At 35.2% G+C, this 14,873-nt stretch overlaps 1 protein-coding gene across 2 annotated transcripts in view; it reads right to left on the bottom strand.

Annotated features, from left to right (window-relative positions):
* The window catches only part of fam184ab (family with sequence similarity 184 member Ab), a 78,790-nt gene that overhangs the window by 33,811 nt on the left and 30,106 nt on the right, over positions 1-14,873 (bottom strand). For both annotated transcript variants that reach the window (XM_041253101.1, XM_041253102.1), the window contains exons 6-10: positions 9,671-9,793; positions 8,100-8,261; positions 6,999-7,120; positions 5,354-5,504; positions 732-944 (exon numbers count right to left, since the gene is read on the bottom strand). In XM_041253101.1, coding sequence (XP_041109035.1) covers positions 732-944; positions 5,354-5,504; positions 6,999-7,120; positions 8,100-8,261; positions 9,671-9,793 — 771 coding nt within the window. The remainder of the gene's footprint in view (positions 1-731; positions 945-5,353; positions 5,505-6,998; positions 7,121-8,099; positions 8,262-9,670; positions 9,794-14,873) is intronic.

Below are 14,873 nucleotides of genomic sequence, written 5' to 3'. Positions count from 1 at the left end.
AGATACATTTTATTTAGTTTATAAAGACATTATTATGTTAAACAATTAATAAGCAAAACTCCTGGTGTTGGTCAGGGAAGACGAACTGCACTTTTTTCAATTGCCATGTTTGCTACTTCACAGACAGTAATAGTTTGTGACAGTGTGGTGTACCTGCTGAAGCAAGTAACCCTAAAAACAGTTTTTCGTGGTGTCTAGTTGCTTCATTTTCAGGGTTCATTTGTTAGCCCAGCACGAGAGGATTTCTACTGCAACTGCACTTCGTATTTTGGTCTTCATCTTTCAGCGTTTAAATATTCACAAACTTCACAAGACAGTTTTCTCATTTTAATTAGTGCTTAAAGCCAAAATCTTTTCTCTAATTGGCTCACTGAAACATGTGTAGCTGTGAAAGTAAATTATACTACTAAGCTTACAGTTACAGTATCCACATAATTGATTACTGAGAATCAATCTTGTTCAGAGTGACAATACAGTAAGAAGCTGCACTGACCTAATAGCACAGCAATGAAGAACAATATCATCCATACGTTAGAAATAAACAATATACTGCATTTCATAGAAAGAAAGCAATTTTATATGAACTAAAATCACATACCAATCACTGGATTAACAGACACTTAAAGGGCAGCTGTACTTAGATCCGCAATTGTCCAGTTCATTAAAATAAACCCTTATCTGTCATATCTAAATCATTGGGAGACATGATGCAAATTAGTAATGGCCAGTACCTTCAGTTCTTGTGCTTTGGCCTCCTCCATATTGTGCAAGTCAATGCAGTGGGCTTCTTCCAGGGATCTCTCCTGACGCTGATGCTCCTCCTCCATCTCCTGGAGCTGCTGCTTGAGGTGGTCTCGCTCCTGGTTGAACTGAGCCTGCAGCTGTTGAAGGGAATTCTGGGACTGCGAAAGCTGCATTTCCAGACTCTGCTTCAGTAAGGAGATCTGGGTCAAATTGAACAAAAAAAAAGATGATATGTCAGCCATATCTAAACACCAAACCCTGTCCCAATGATAAACACATATCAGGGGCATATATATATATATATATATATATATATATATATATATATATATATATATATATATATATATATATATACTTTGTTCTACTCTTTTCAGTTTTGAAATTGCAATGTCACCACTGTTCACTGTATTGACCTAAGACACGTTTACAAATTCTGCAGTTGTTTTAATAGAAGGTTTTTATTTCACCCTATAGGGAGATGTTTCAGTCGATTAAACTGGTAACAACTACCACTGAAATGACTCATTTAACTTTACTGTTGTACATTATTCCTCTCTGGATTTTGTTTTACTTCAAGTACATGCATCTGAAGTAGCTGATATATAAATTGGGACATTGATATTAATGTCATTAGTGATTGAGATATATAACAATGTGTAAAAAATGCAGGCTTCTTTGCGCTCATGCATTGGTGTCTGAAGGTAAATAAATAGCATAAATGTAAAAAATTATTAACATAATTGCTGTTCATGCACACTGTCTGGTAATCTTTGCTTGTTAGTTCATTCAATTAACATTTAGGACCCCATTCAACTGATCTTATGAACATTTTATTTAACATCATCCCCTTACAACTCCATTATCTATAGCAAACACGCATTTAGTCCTTTGGCACTTTCCTTCAAAGAGGCAATGTAAATACCTGTTGCTACTAAGATCAATTGAATAAGGCCCTCAGGTTTATTTTGCATATCAGTCACTACAAGTCTAACATGAATTGGCACATTCAAAACAGAAGAACCTGAACTTGAGTACTAGATACAGTGAAATAGAACAAACATTGCAAAAGCTGAAAGGCATATCATTAAATACAAAATAACCCTGCTTTTATACTCAAGCTTCAGCAGAGTCTTGCATTGCCAACATGCAAAATACACAAAAAGACCAGTAAATGCGAAGCAGCAAGTTTGTAAGTGCATTTCACTTACATTACTGATTGATTTATGTAAAGCTTCACCAAGATTTTGCCGCTATGAAGAAAGATCATAGGAATAAGGGGAAATATTCAGAAATCAACTGAGCAAAACAAATAAGAGGGAGATAAATGTGCCGATAAACTAAGGACTCTAATGAAGAAATAATCCAAGGACATACATTAAGGATTCAAAGCAGGAAAACATAAACAAAAAATGCATGTTCACTGAAATAACTAAAATTTACTGGACAGAACTGAAACACTATAATTAAAAATAAATCATTAAAAATAAATTATAAATAAATCATTGTTAATGTCTTTTACAATGTGTTTTTTGAGAGGCATTATGGACATTGTACTGCTGTCAAGCTAGCTAGAAGCCAGAGTGAAGTAAATTGGCCAGAATGAAACCCTCTTTCTGTGACATCCAAGAGGGAAGGTAGTCCATATTCATGGAGACTTCAAAAGAGGGCAACACTGGATATTTAAGATTTTTTTCTAAATGAAAAAAAAAACTGCAAAAAAACCCTGAACATCCTCAAAACATTTAGCGTGTTGTGATAGGGGATGTGGGTTATCCGCTGACAGTTGGGGTCGCAGGATTTACTTAGACAGAAACATTGAAGACTGTAGGTGCGGGCTGGTAACAGCAATGGTAGTTGCCATGGCCGTCAATATACAGCAGTGTAAACAATGAAGAGAAATACAAAATGCTAAATAAAAAACACAGTGAAAAATAAACTACAAAACAAAAGGAGCCACAAATATCATGAGCGCTACTCCGCTATTCAAAGAAGTCCTGCTGACACACTTGAGGGATTTAAAATCCCTGAACTAATCCCTATTCCGACTAACAAAAATTAAAGCAAAAACGACCCTGGGTAGACTCGCGGTGGTCAGAGGTTTTTGGCTTTTACTCATGGAGATCCCATTCATGTTAAACATATAGATCAGAGGATTTGGGCTTAAAGGTTTGGTGGTGTTGTTGTAGCGTGGATTGTCCTGATTCTTTGGATTTTCACCAGCTTTAAGGTCAGGGTTGCCAACTATATTTACAAAAACCCGCCCACTTCTTCCAGAAAATCCGCCCAATCAGGAGCGTAAGTTGTGACATTACAATCACCTCTGATGTTGTTCCCAATTGTAACAAATAGCAACTGCATGGTTTGCAAGTGTAACTTTTTGGTATTTTATGTGCTTAATTACCAGGGATCCTAGGAATCCATTTGCTGCAGAATAACGTGTAAAAACATAGATTTTCTATGCTGTCGTAGAATCTTTTGTTTTACGCTTGCAAAAAACATGCATGCAATGCTGCAATTTGATAACCAAATCAATACACTTATTTATATATAATCATCAACATAAGCAATTTTGCTTTAAATTTAGTAAACATACATACATCAATAAAACTGCTTCTGGTGTATAGAAGTCAAGGTTGAACGAGGCGTACTGTCTGTCACATTCATGCTGAAATGTAGCGACAGTTTATTTCAGTATCCGGTGCATTTTTACTACTCAACAAGCTGCTTAAAGATGTTGAAAATGAAATAAATCACCCCTAAATATCAGGAAAATTAGTTTGGCAATAGCCATCCAGACTAACCCGAGATAAACTAATATGAATACTATTTTTTGTTTTTTATTATTACTACACAGATGTAATTGTAATGTTTAAAAAAAAATGTTATGGTTCTTTATATTGTAGCAATCCATGTGTTTGTTCCTTTGTACTGTATTTCCACTTTGTTTGTGTGCTGTAATTCCCACGGTAATTGTGTTTCCTTCCCGCTCTGTATCTCCTGCAGTTGGTTTTGTGTGCCTCTGTCTGTGTCTATGTAGTCTTTGCCTGCTTGTATTGCATGGTCTGTGTCTCCCGTAGTCCTGTTTGTGAGTCACTGTGTCTGCACGTGTTCTGTGTGTTTCCATTGCCCAAAGTGTGTGGCTGAGGACCAATGGGATGTCTAAGCTCCGATACCCTATTACAATAAAGGGGAGCTAAGGTTATAAAAGGTGTTGCGCTGGCATTTTATGTGTTGTTGTTGTTTGGTTGCCATGGTTGCTGTGTTCCTGTTTGAATCATTTGTTGCTGACAGAGCTGTGGACTCTGGCGGGTGCAAGTTATTATCCGAATAAAAGAAAAGATATGAACAAAGAACAAGCGTGTCTTCTCCTGTTTTCTGCCTCCTGCAAAAAGCTGCAATATTTTTGATCAATCATTCCTTTTCTTTAATCAAGTAAAACCCTTCAGAACACCTGTTACCAGACCTGTTGTCTTTTATGAAGTGCTACGTTTGTAGCCCAAAGTAGTACCCTAGCTATAATGGAATGCACGTATATCCACAGATATTGATGCGTGTTATTTTTACAATGTCCAGCAACAGCGATGTAAACAGTAAGGGTTGTGTATGATATAGCTTAGTATTGTGTTTAAAAATATCATTAATACTTTAAAGCTACATATCCAAATGTAATTCCTGTACAAATGCCCAAAAGTAGCCCCACAATTATGTACCTGCCCAAAGTCATTTTTTCACACACGATAAAATAATTCAAGCCCAATTTATCGTGAGATGGAATCCACCAGGACACGTCAACCTGCTACGGATCTGCAATTGGCCAATCACTGCCTGCTTTTTTCAGCAACCAAACACACGAAGCGTCTGAGTTATTAACAAAAAACAAACACGAAACACAATGACATTTTTTAGGAAAAGGAAACTGTCTTTATGCCCAAGAAGCCTGCCCCTTTTTGTTTAGCTCTTTATCACATTCTTTAAGAGTTCCTGAATTACTGAACAAATATTTTAAAATATTATCAGTGTTTACCAGAATTAATATATTTAACGAACTGATTACATTTAGCCTTTCCTAGGTGCAGCACTGAATTATAGATGATTGCCAGATTTAAGAAAAAGAAAAAAAAATAATACAGATAAAAACTAATAAATTCTTAGTTATAACTTTGCATACCATGAAACAATCAAATGTCAGTATTGATTACAACCACTGGAGATCCTTAAAGTGCAAATAGAACTAAATTGCTGCATGTTGCAGCCTTCCCTATTCTGGTTAGTGGTGTACAAGATTGTTCCCATTGTCAGAGAGTTTAACTGAGTAAACCATTTATCGAAACGGGGAAGTCAGGAGATATGTAAGATTCTGGCCTTTTCAAAACAGCCAGAAGCACTTTATTCAGGCTATACGGAAATTTAAATATAACTCACTATTTGAGAAAAAGCTCTTGGATCCGCCCAGAGCACTGTAAAAAGGTATGAGGAAAAGGTACTTTCCTTTAACTACTGAAGGTCTTCAAATTACTGTACAATATTTGCATTGTAAACTCTTGTTAACTCATTGTTGTGTTTCAGCTGAGAATGGGAATGATATGCTGTTAGCAGACGTGATTACCTGGTCAAGGAGGTCCTCCATCTTCTTCTGCCAGCTGTCCTTGGCTGCGTTCATCTCCTGCTGCTTCTGCTGGGAGAGCCGAGTCATGATTGACTTCTTATTCTCTTCATGTTCCTCTCTCAACTCCTCACGCAGTTTCTTACACTCTTGTCTGAAATCAAAATGTGAAGACGTCCCATGGTTTGAACTGAACATTTTGTGGAAAAAAAAAAACTATATTTGTTTGTTTGTTTTGTGAATGCCGTAAAACTGCTATACTGTAGAGCAATAGCAATGTGATCTTTGCCATCCTCTCAGGGTGCGAAGGAGAGATTTAGTCTTCATGCTCCAATCCTTGTTCTATCTTTTTCACACTGCCTGCAAAGATGACCAGTGCAAATGTGCTGTGGTTTGGTGGTGTGGACTGCTGCACATTTAGTTTGTAATCCGGCAGATTTGAAATGTACTCACCACAATTTTTTAGGTTGGGGAATATATTTTTTTCCAAAATTGTAAAGTAGAATAAGTATATTGCACTTACATTTTTTCTATTGGGATATTTTTTACATGTTATTTATGTATTTAGGCAATAACACAGATTTTTGATAATATATTACATTTACTAATGATCACTTCAATTAATGTTCCAGTTGATAAAAAAATAAAACTTATCTTCGACAAGATGTTCTGAAAAGGTCGCTCCTGTAATAATTTTCATTTGTAACACTGCTAAAGATGCTCATAGAATAGAATAAGATACATTACAGCTGCAGCTAGCTTTGTCTTCACTGATGAGAAAAGGGAAGGAACTAATTTCTTCTGGTAATATTCAAATTACTTTTACTAAGATAGGAATCAGCTAGGAATCAAAAAGTGGTCTCTTAGAACAAAATCACCACTGGATTGGCAGCTAGCCTTTCTGGCAGAGTGGAAGCCCTGCAGGTGTAATGTGTGTGTGTGGAGAATGTGGCCAGAGCCGTAATTGAATGATTGATGGTTAATTAGACTCCAGCCACATGGTATACAGAAGGGAGTTGGTGAGTGAACACTGTCTTGTTTGTTTTATGTGTATATTGATCAGTGAAGACGAATGCCCAGCCTGACAGTTGTGTTTTGTTTGAACTGTTTATTTTGGCCCTCGTGCCGTTTGTTTGTTCCCGCTTATTTATTTGTTTAATAAATGCGCGCAGCCTTGCCAGTGACAGCTACCAGCTACCTTGTCACAGCCTTGAAATTAGCCTGCAAAATCAGGCAACAAGACTGCCTGTTCACATTCCAGTACTGTTCTTCATATGGTCATAAGATTGGACAATTAAAGTCATTCTCATGTCCACGTGTAATTTCAGCAAATATGCACGACATGTAAATATTGATATAATTTAAATCTACATTACTATATAATTTGGTGTTCAATTGGACTTTCTAAGACAATTTTAAGTTGATTTTAAGATATTTTTAAATAGATATTTCTAATTCTCATAGGTTAAACAGTGCTATGAAAAATTAGACTAGGCTAAAAACCCACTCTCAATCAGTTAAAGTGTAATGAAATACAAATTATTTAATTAAAATGGCCTTTAAAAAAACAGTCCTTTAAAAAACATTCATTAAATCAGTCTTAAAAGTTTTGTGAATAGAGCCCAGTATGTCCTGTAGAACTGTATACCTTAGAGTTTCTGTCCATTTCAACTCCAGCTCCAATGCAACTTTGTCTGTTTTAAGCTTTTCTTCTTCTTTAATTGAAATCAGCCTTGCTTCATGCTGTTGCCTTTGTTTATCCATCTCTTCCTGTGGACCCATAAACAATATTTTACGTGAGAGTTACACAAGCTAAAAGAAATGACATTTAAAAATGAACTGTATGCATTTCTTATATACTTTACTAGGTCTTGGGAATTATGTACAATAGGGTCATGGGGATTCCGTGATTAAAGTACAGTACACTGTCTTTTTAGATATCAGACATATATCAATTCTAACACTCCTCGATGCTGTGGCTGCTGACATTACTTTCAGATCAATGCTAAGTAAGCTGTAAGTAACTAAATTACTATGTGAAACAAAAAGGTGAAATGAACCAAAAGCAATGGCCTAACAAATGATATAAACCAGTATTATTACATCTGTTAGGGAAAAAGAAGAGCTAAAGATAATAAAACAATGGTTTTGGTTTGGATATTTAATAGAATGCCATATGGGCACTTTAGCATGATATGTCAATATAAGTATATCTGCCTATAAATGCATGTCATTTTGTTTTATTTTTAATTCCATGTAAAATAATGCAGTGAAAGGCAACACAGAAGATGGAGATTTGCAAAACATTTCTAATATAATATATTTCAATAAACATCGCAGCGATAAATTCAGGAAGCAATTCCATATTCTTTTTTTTTCATCAGTTTAAAAAAAACTATTAATGATTATACCTTCATTGTATTCTTTAATTCAGTTTCTCTTATATTGTATTATTCCCTTAAAAAGGAGTTTGACATTATCTAAATTGTCACAATGCAACTCCAATCACAATGACACATACTACAATAGTAATAAATTGCATGCACAATTATATAATGGACATTGCATTTGTTTCTTGCTACATGGGGCAAACTTTTTTTATTTCAAAATGTCCTTAACACATTTTTAACCTAAAATGAGTCAAGCATTAAACTAATAAATTGATCAGTTAAGCTAATCAATAATCAAAATGATCATGGTCATCTCCTTAAATCCACTCCCCAGAACAGAATAGAAAGGGTTTATGTACCTGTAGGGTTTTTAAGGAGTTACTGGTTTCTCTTAGATTCGCTCTGGTTGAGTCCAGCTCATTATGCAGCTTTTCCTGGGCGTCCTTCAGGCTGGATATGTGTCCTTCAGCTGAGCCAAGCCCCTGCTCACTCTTTATCACAAGCTCTTGTAGACGAGACACCTGGGTTAACATCCAATATTGCATATATTCATTTTAAAGTCATACAAATGGATTAGTATTTGAAATGATGCAGCAAATGTAAAGACTGGTGTTCACCTGCCGTCCTTCATCGTATTCAAATTTGCATTTTGCCATCATTAATCCATTACAATCATACTGAAGCATTCAAATGAAGAAAAGAGCATTGGGTCGGATCTGGAAACTAAGGCAGCGTAAACATTACAATGTGATGTAAGGATTTTGCCTTGCACTTAGACAACTGCCCACCCTCCAAAAACTTTACACCTCTTATACAAGGTGCAAACCATGGTAGAAACAAGTAACTAATACCTGTATAAAAGCACACCCCTGCAGAGACCTGTCACTGGCTTCAGGATGATTGCTGTGGTACACTTTCTGGTGTGGCAACACTTGGCTCTTGTTGAGAAGAGGCAGGAACACATTCAGAGGAGAAGGGCAAGACAAAAAAGACCCTGCATATTCAGGGTCACTTTATTTGGGATGCTGGAGGATGCAGTGCTAAAGCGGTATCGTCTTACTGCAGGTCATCCTAGACCTAATAGCTGAATTGAGAGATGCGCTAGACCCCAGAGTCTATCCTTCCACCAACAGATTAGAATGTAACTTACATTTTGCTAATTTAGTTTGGAAAGTGGATCACTTGTATACCATCTACCTGGAGGTAGGTAGAGTTTATCAGAACTTGAGAAATTAAAGACGACTGAAACTAGCACTGGTTTGGGATGCTTGCATGAAGCAAGTGCTATTGTTACAGGTTTCCCAGTTATTATTAGCTCAGAACATACTGTGAGATATCCAGCTTCAGTGAGGACCTTTTTTTAAAAACTCTTTTATTCATCTGTACTTTTTCTCTTAGAAAAACACAGGATAAGGTGTGCCTTGTATCTCAAAGACTTGCTTGAGGGATCTGAGATTGGTCTGCACTTAGTATTGATTATGCTGTGAAGACAATGGTAAAGAGTTTACAGAACTACTGTTAAATCTAACCGTTTGAAAAAGCTGAATTAAACCACTTCAGAATGAACGAGACACCCAGGAGAGTACAAATTCTGGAGAATCTGTGAGTTTTCCGAGAGCACACAAATTGCCAATTAGCAAGCTTCTTCTGTAGCCTTTTTGGTCTTAATCCATATACTTCCCCAGTAAATTGTGTATTTAGATAGGAATAAAACAAAGACAGAAATAACTGTACTGTATAATCTTCTACTGTAGAATAACTGTTTCACATTGTACCCTGTTTAATCCTAAGTGGTTACTGGATTTAGACAGGTGAGTCCTAGCATGAACTAACAACCTCGTTAGAGTATTAATCGAATAACAAGACATTATTGATTAACTCTGGTCTGCTACACTTGGCAGTAAATTGAGTTTAGAGATGGGACACTTGCCTCCTGGTTGGCTGTGCTGAGTTTGGCTGTCAGCTCTTCTCTCAGGTTTTCCAACTGCTGCCGGAGTTGGTTTTCCTGCTCTTCCAAAGAGTGTCTCTCCTTCTCGAACTGCTGCTCCATCTCCTGAAATCACACCACAAAACAACAATATTAATGACTGGAGCCTGTGTCTTGCAGAAGGAAGTGTGTGCAGAGCAGACAAGTGCCCAGGTGTTCAAGAATAATAACAAATGTATAGTTGTATCTATTAGTTTTATTTATTAATTGTTTTATATACACGTATATTTTGACAGAGTAGGGGGAGGAAAAAGGAAAAATGTAGTCATTGAGCTTAAAGTGGGTAGCAGGACTACATCGAGAATACCTCGGTTGGAATTAAGAGCCAGTTATGAGAATCACCTGGATCTAAATGAGAGACACCTGTCTGTGATCATGCAGACAGGTATATAAACAGGCCCTAAAGTGTACAGGTGTTGTCAGTGTGAAGGTGTACACATGTGGATAGACCTGTGTTCCTGTAACCTTAAAGAAAGATACCATGTACTGTATGTAACTTGTCTTGGTGGACAAGTGTTTTTGGTTACCGGTAAACAGTTTAGCTGTCCGGTTTATAGTTAAAACTTGTCAAAGCTTAGTTAGTAATCCTTGGTGGAGTTAGTCTTCTGTTTGTTTACTTTGTTTTGTATAAATAAATAAGTATACAGACACTGCTGTGTTTGAACATTATTTTAAAAAAAAAAAAAAAAGCCTAATAATAATAATATAACAAATTATGTATTATTCTTATTATCATAAAACAATAACAGTGTATAGGAGAATAGATGGATTGTAGTTATTTAGAATAAAAAATAATTTCAAAGATTTCATTGCAAGTCACACGGTTTGCAGTCCTGTAAAACCCTGGCTTTTTTTTTTTTTTATTACTCTCTTGATTCAAGCCATTTATAATATTCTACTGTGTTGATTCTGAATGGAGGTAATGAGATCCTTGGATGTTGCAGATGACAGAAAGCAATGTACAGCAACAAAGGCATTCTTAATTGTTATATATTACTGTTTAAAAATATTTTAAATAGTAAACCAAGTGACTGTATATATTATAATAATACATTTGTACAATTATATGTCACATCCCTATTAAAACCTTTTAGTGGCAACTGCACTTAATTTTGCAGACAGTGATGTCTTGTTTAACACATTTAATATACAACATTGCAAACAGCTTAAAATAGATATGTTGCATGTCAAAATTCCACAGAAAAATAAAGATGGTAAACTTTGGGTTTCATAATAATGAACTTTTAGCATCCTTACACAAAGGGTTAAATAAGTTGCACCCTCCTTTGGTAGATTTGGCATCCTAACATGATGAAAGATGTTAATAGTTGACAAAACCATGGAGGCCTTTTTCTTCTGAGACAGATCAGAAATTCAAGAATGTTGCAGTCATTCCATTAAAATAACTTAGTGATTGGCAGAAATAGCAGCATCACTTGAGGAGGGTTTAGGAATAAACAGAATGACCTAAGAGATGTACTCAAAATATTCTTTGTCTTTCCCATTTTACCAGGCTTAGCAATCAAATCAGCTTTGAGTCAAAAATCAATCCTTTTTAAAATTATACCTAAAACAGAAAGCTTATTTTGATTCGAAAAAAAAATAAAAATAAAAAAAAAATTTAAAAATCGCCAAAATCCCTAAGATTAATGTTATCAGCAGGCTGCATGAAGTGAGTGCGACTATATGATTTAAATTATTAAACAGGGTTTGAATAAAGTTAACAGAGCTTATAATAAATGTTCTGGACTTGTGCCAAACATATATGGAGCTGAAGGCTAAAGGGACATATTGGAGGCAAATACAAACCTGGATAATATCTCAAAGGAATACAAAAAGAGCAATATTTTGTTTATTTATAATTAGGGCTTGAAGTTTTCAGGTTTTATTTTTGATCAGATGATGTCCCTTTAAACTAATTACAAAATAATGTCACTTGGTTTTTACCCTCATATCTTGACTGAGCCTGATTCTGTTTCGCTTTATTTTTTATTTTAAACAGATGTGACAAATTACGTTAATTGCTCATCCCTGATCCAATTGCATTTCACTCTTGCACTCATCTAGTTTATCGTTGTGCTTTTGTTATTTTCACTCATTTAACAGAGTTGTCCTGACAGATTTTCTTTTCAGCATGAAATACCCAGTATGTAGTGCACACTGATAGCAAGTCCAGCATTTAAAATCTCCAGGATTTGTAGCAAAGAAAAAAACAAATCTTAAACCCAGTTTGTGATGACTAGTTTTCTAATTATTAGGATGCAGAGACAGCTTAACAACTACCAATTAACATTCCAGGGTCCCCTTTAGGTGAAGGTATTGGGACTTAGGCTCTGTATTGCAATACTGTGATATGTATTTGCGATACATATTGGAATTCAATGCAGAATTATGCTGATGTTGATTTTTTGTTACCAAAATAAACATACACACATTAACTGTGCTTTTTGTCATTTTTATGGAATTTAAAGTATTAGAATATAATATAACAAATTAAACTGAAATAAAAAGCGCCCAGTAACACATTTTTGTTGGATCCTCTGAAGCACGTGCATACGTTCCCAATTTGAAAAATAGAAAAACAGTCTAGGTTTAAAAGCTATTTAAAATTCTCTATAATTTTAATTTTAAATGTAATTTTGATTAGAAAATAACATATTTATTTTCATTTTATATTAAACATGTTTTTCAAAACTACATCCTGTGACTGTGGCCATAAACACTGGTTTAAAGCTGTTTTATATATCGGTCAGTGCAAAGACCTGGGTTTGGAATAAACAATTGACCTTGCTTTTAAGATTTAATATACATTATAAAAGCATAAATAGGTGCTACACATTTATTTAAAATAATAATAATAAAAAGGTAAGTAATGTTATAAACTATCTATTTATGTATCTGCTTTGCTTGTTTTTCTCTCACAACTTACAGCACAGGAACCACTATTTTATTTATTTTTTTATTTATTTTTTCCGCTAGAGATCAATTGCAGGAGGTCCAGGGGACCAAAAAGATATTCAGAATATAGTGTTAAATTACATTGTCTAGAACTGTCAGCAGATAGTCTTTGAAAATAAATGTTCTTAAAATTGGTGACAAATAAATAACTGTGCGTCTGTTTACTTTGTAATTTTATTGGATGCAGAGCTCCAGAAAAAAGACGGGGGGGAGGTTGTGATATAACATACAGGGCAATGATGTGATTGAAGTTCTGTGCTGGAGATGACCTCATAATCGAAAGGAATAAAAAAAACATGTATGATAAAAATAGCCAATAAATAACCAAACCACCAAAGACAACATTTACCTGCTAAATGCTTTAAAAACAAGCCAAATGTGGCAGGAAAAACATTAATCTGGCAGCACTGATCAAGGGGAAGTAGCCTAAAAGTCACATGTGAGATGCATGCACTACCTATTAAATTTTACTTCAAGTTCGATGTACAACTAAAATGTGAATTAGTATAATTTGTTTTCGAAATATCAATATTGTAATTGGAGTTCTGGTACTTTATGTAGGACTATACCACTGTATGTAAGGCTGTGGTACCGGCAACATGTTTTACTTCAGCCTGCATAAGCAACATACTGCAATGTTTGATGCTGTACAGCCATCCTTTTTAGATTTATTTTATTAGGAAATGATTCCACACATGTGACTTTGCTTTGCAGAATTTAAGCAGCTCAAAATCTCTGTGTGCTTCTTCCATATATTCTTTTGTGTAGCACTGCTCGCATTACAAGTTTTCGCAGGAAGTGATTACCTCTCGAGGTAACAACCAACATTTTCCAGTAGATGATTCCCTGAATCAGTTTAACCAAAAATACCGATTACTGTATTGCCTGATGAATATCGCAATATACCCGTATATCGGTATTATTGCGCACCCCTTTTTGCCCATGCAGATAAGGACAGCACAGGATATAAATGTACATAGGCCTGGTTTAGGAGCCAACATACTGTATCAAAACAGGAAATGAAAGCTTTAAAGGCAAATATGCTCAGTGCAACAATTGCGTAGATGCATCAAACTGAGCTTCTTTTGAATTTGTTGTCTGACCAGATAATAAATCAAAAGCTGTGTATATTAAATGACTGGGTTGTAAGAAATTATAAAAGGTTTGAGTTCATGATACTGCAATAACCTGTGTGACATTTCTTTTGTGCTATGGAACAATGGCCTCTCATCCTCAAAACCGAATGCTTACTGCACTTATCTTTTTCAGGACTTCGAAAACCCTTTATATAAATTGGCCAGAAAACATCACCTGTGCATGGGCATTAGTGTCCAGTCCCCATAATTCAGCATCCATAGAAAATCTGTAACATTTTGGGGATACCACTGCACTTGTAAGGTATCGTGCTCATTCAATTAGTTTGCATATCTCTAAAGAGGAGACAATGATCAGGCTATGAATCCATCCCAATGCAACTGTCTTTTATGGAAGTACTTTAGGTGGACAAGATGACCCAAAATTAACAGCTACCATGGTTTGCTGTATTAAGTGAAAATGTCAATCTCCTTGGAAAAATGTGCCTATCATTCTTGTATGAAACATTATTCTTTGTATGCAAGAAGCTAGGTATGTCTAAAAGAAGGTATCTGTTTGTAATTTGAGTCTTTGTTATTGTTAGAAAGGGATTTAGAATGCTTACTATAGTACCTTATATGATTGCAGGACAGTCAATACAGTACAATAAGGAGGCCTACTTCACCATAATCAAAATTACTACTTTATTAACAAGAATTCAATTATCTTTAGACTATGTAAACAGGATAAAAAATTAACCAAGGACATTCAATGTGCCACTTTAAGTTTAAAATAACAGAATTATTTACTAATTTCCACACAAAAAAGTTGATACAAATAACAGATTGATTGTGTTGACTTATAGTAATAAAACAAAATATAAATTCAGTATAATGTTGTAATCTTAAGTGAACAATGTATTCTTATCATAAAAAAAGATTACATTTAGCTCAAAAGATATTGTAGTCTGCACATTGTTTTTTTCATGTTGTGAATTAAAAAGTTCTGTAGTAAATACTAACATTTGAATTATACCAGACTCACATGAGGTCCTAATGAACTCTCCAATCAGTACTGTTCACTACTGACCCAAACGGCACCAGCAAGCAGCAAT

This window comes from Polyodon spathula, chromosome 6 (genome assembly GCF_017654505.1).
Source record: "Polyodon spathula isolate WHYD16114869_AA chromosome 6, ASM1765450v1, whole genome shotgun sequence".
NCBI classification, from domain to species: domain Eukaryota; kingdom Metazoa; phylum Chordata; class Actinopteri; order Acipenseriformes; family Polyodontidae; genus Polyodon; species Polyodon spathula.
The sequence above is the reverse complement of the archived record's forward strand: the minus strand, read 5'-3'. Positions and strand labels throughout refer to the sequence as shown.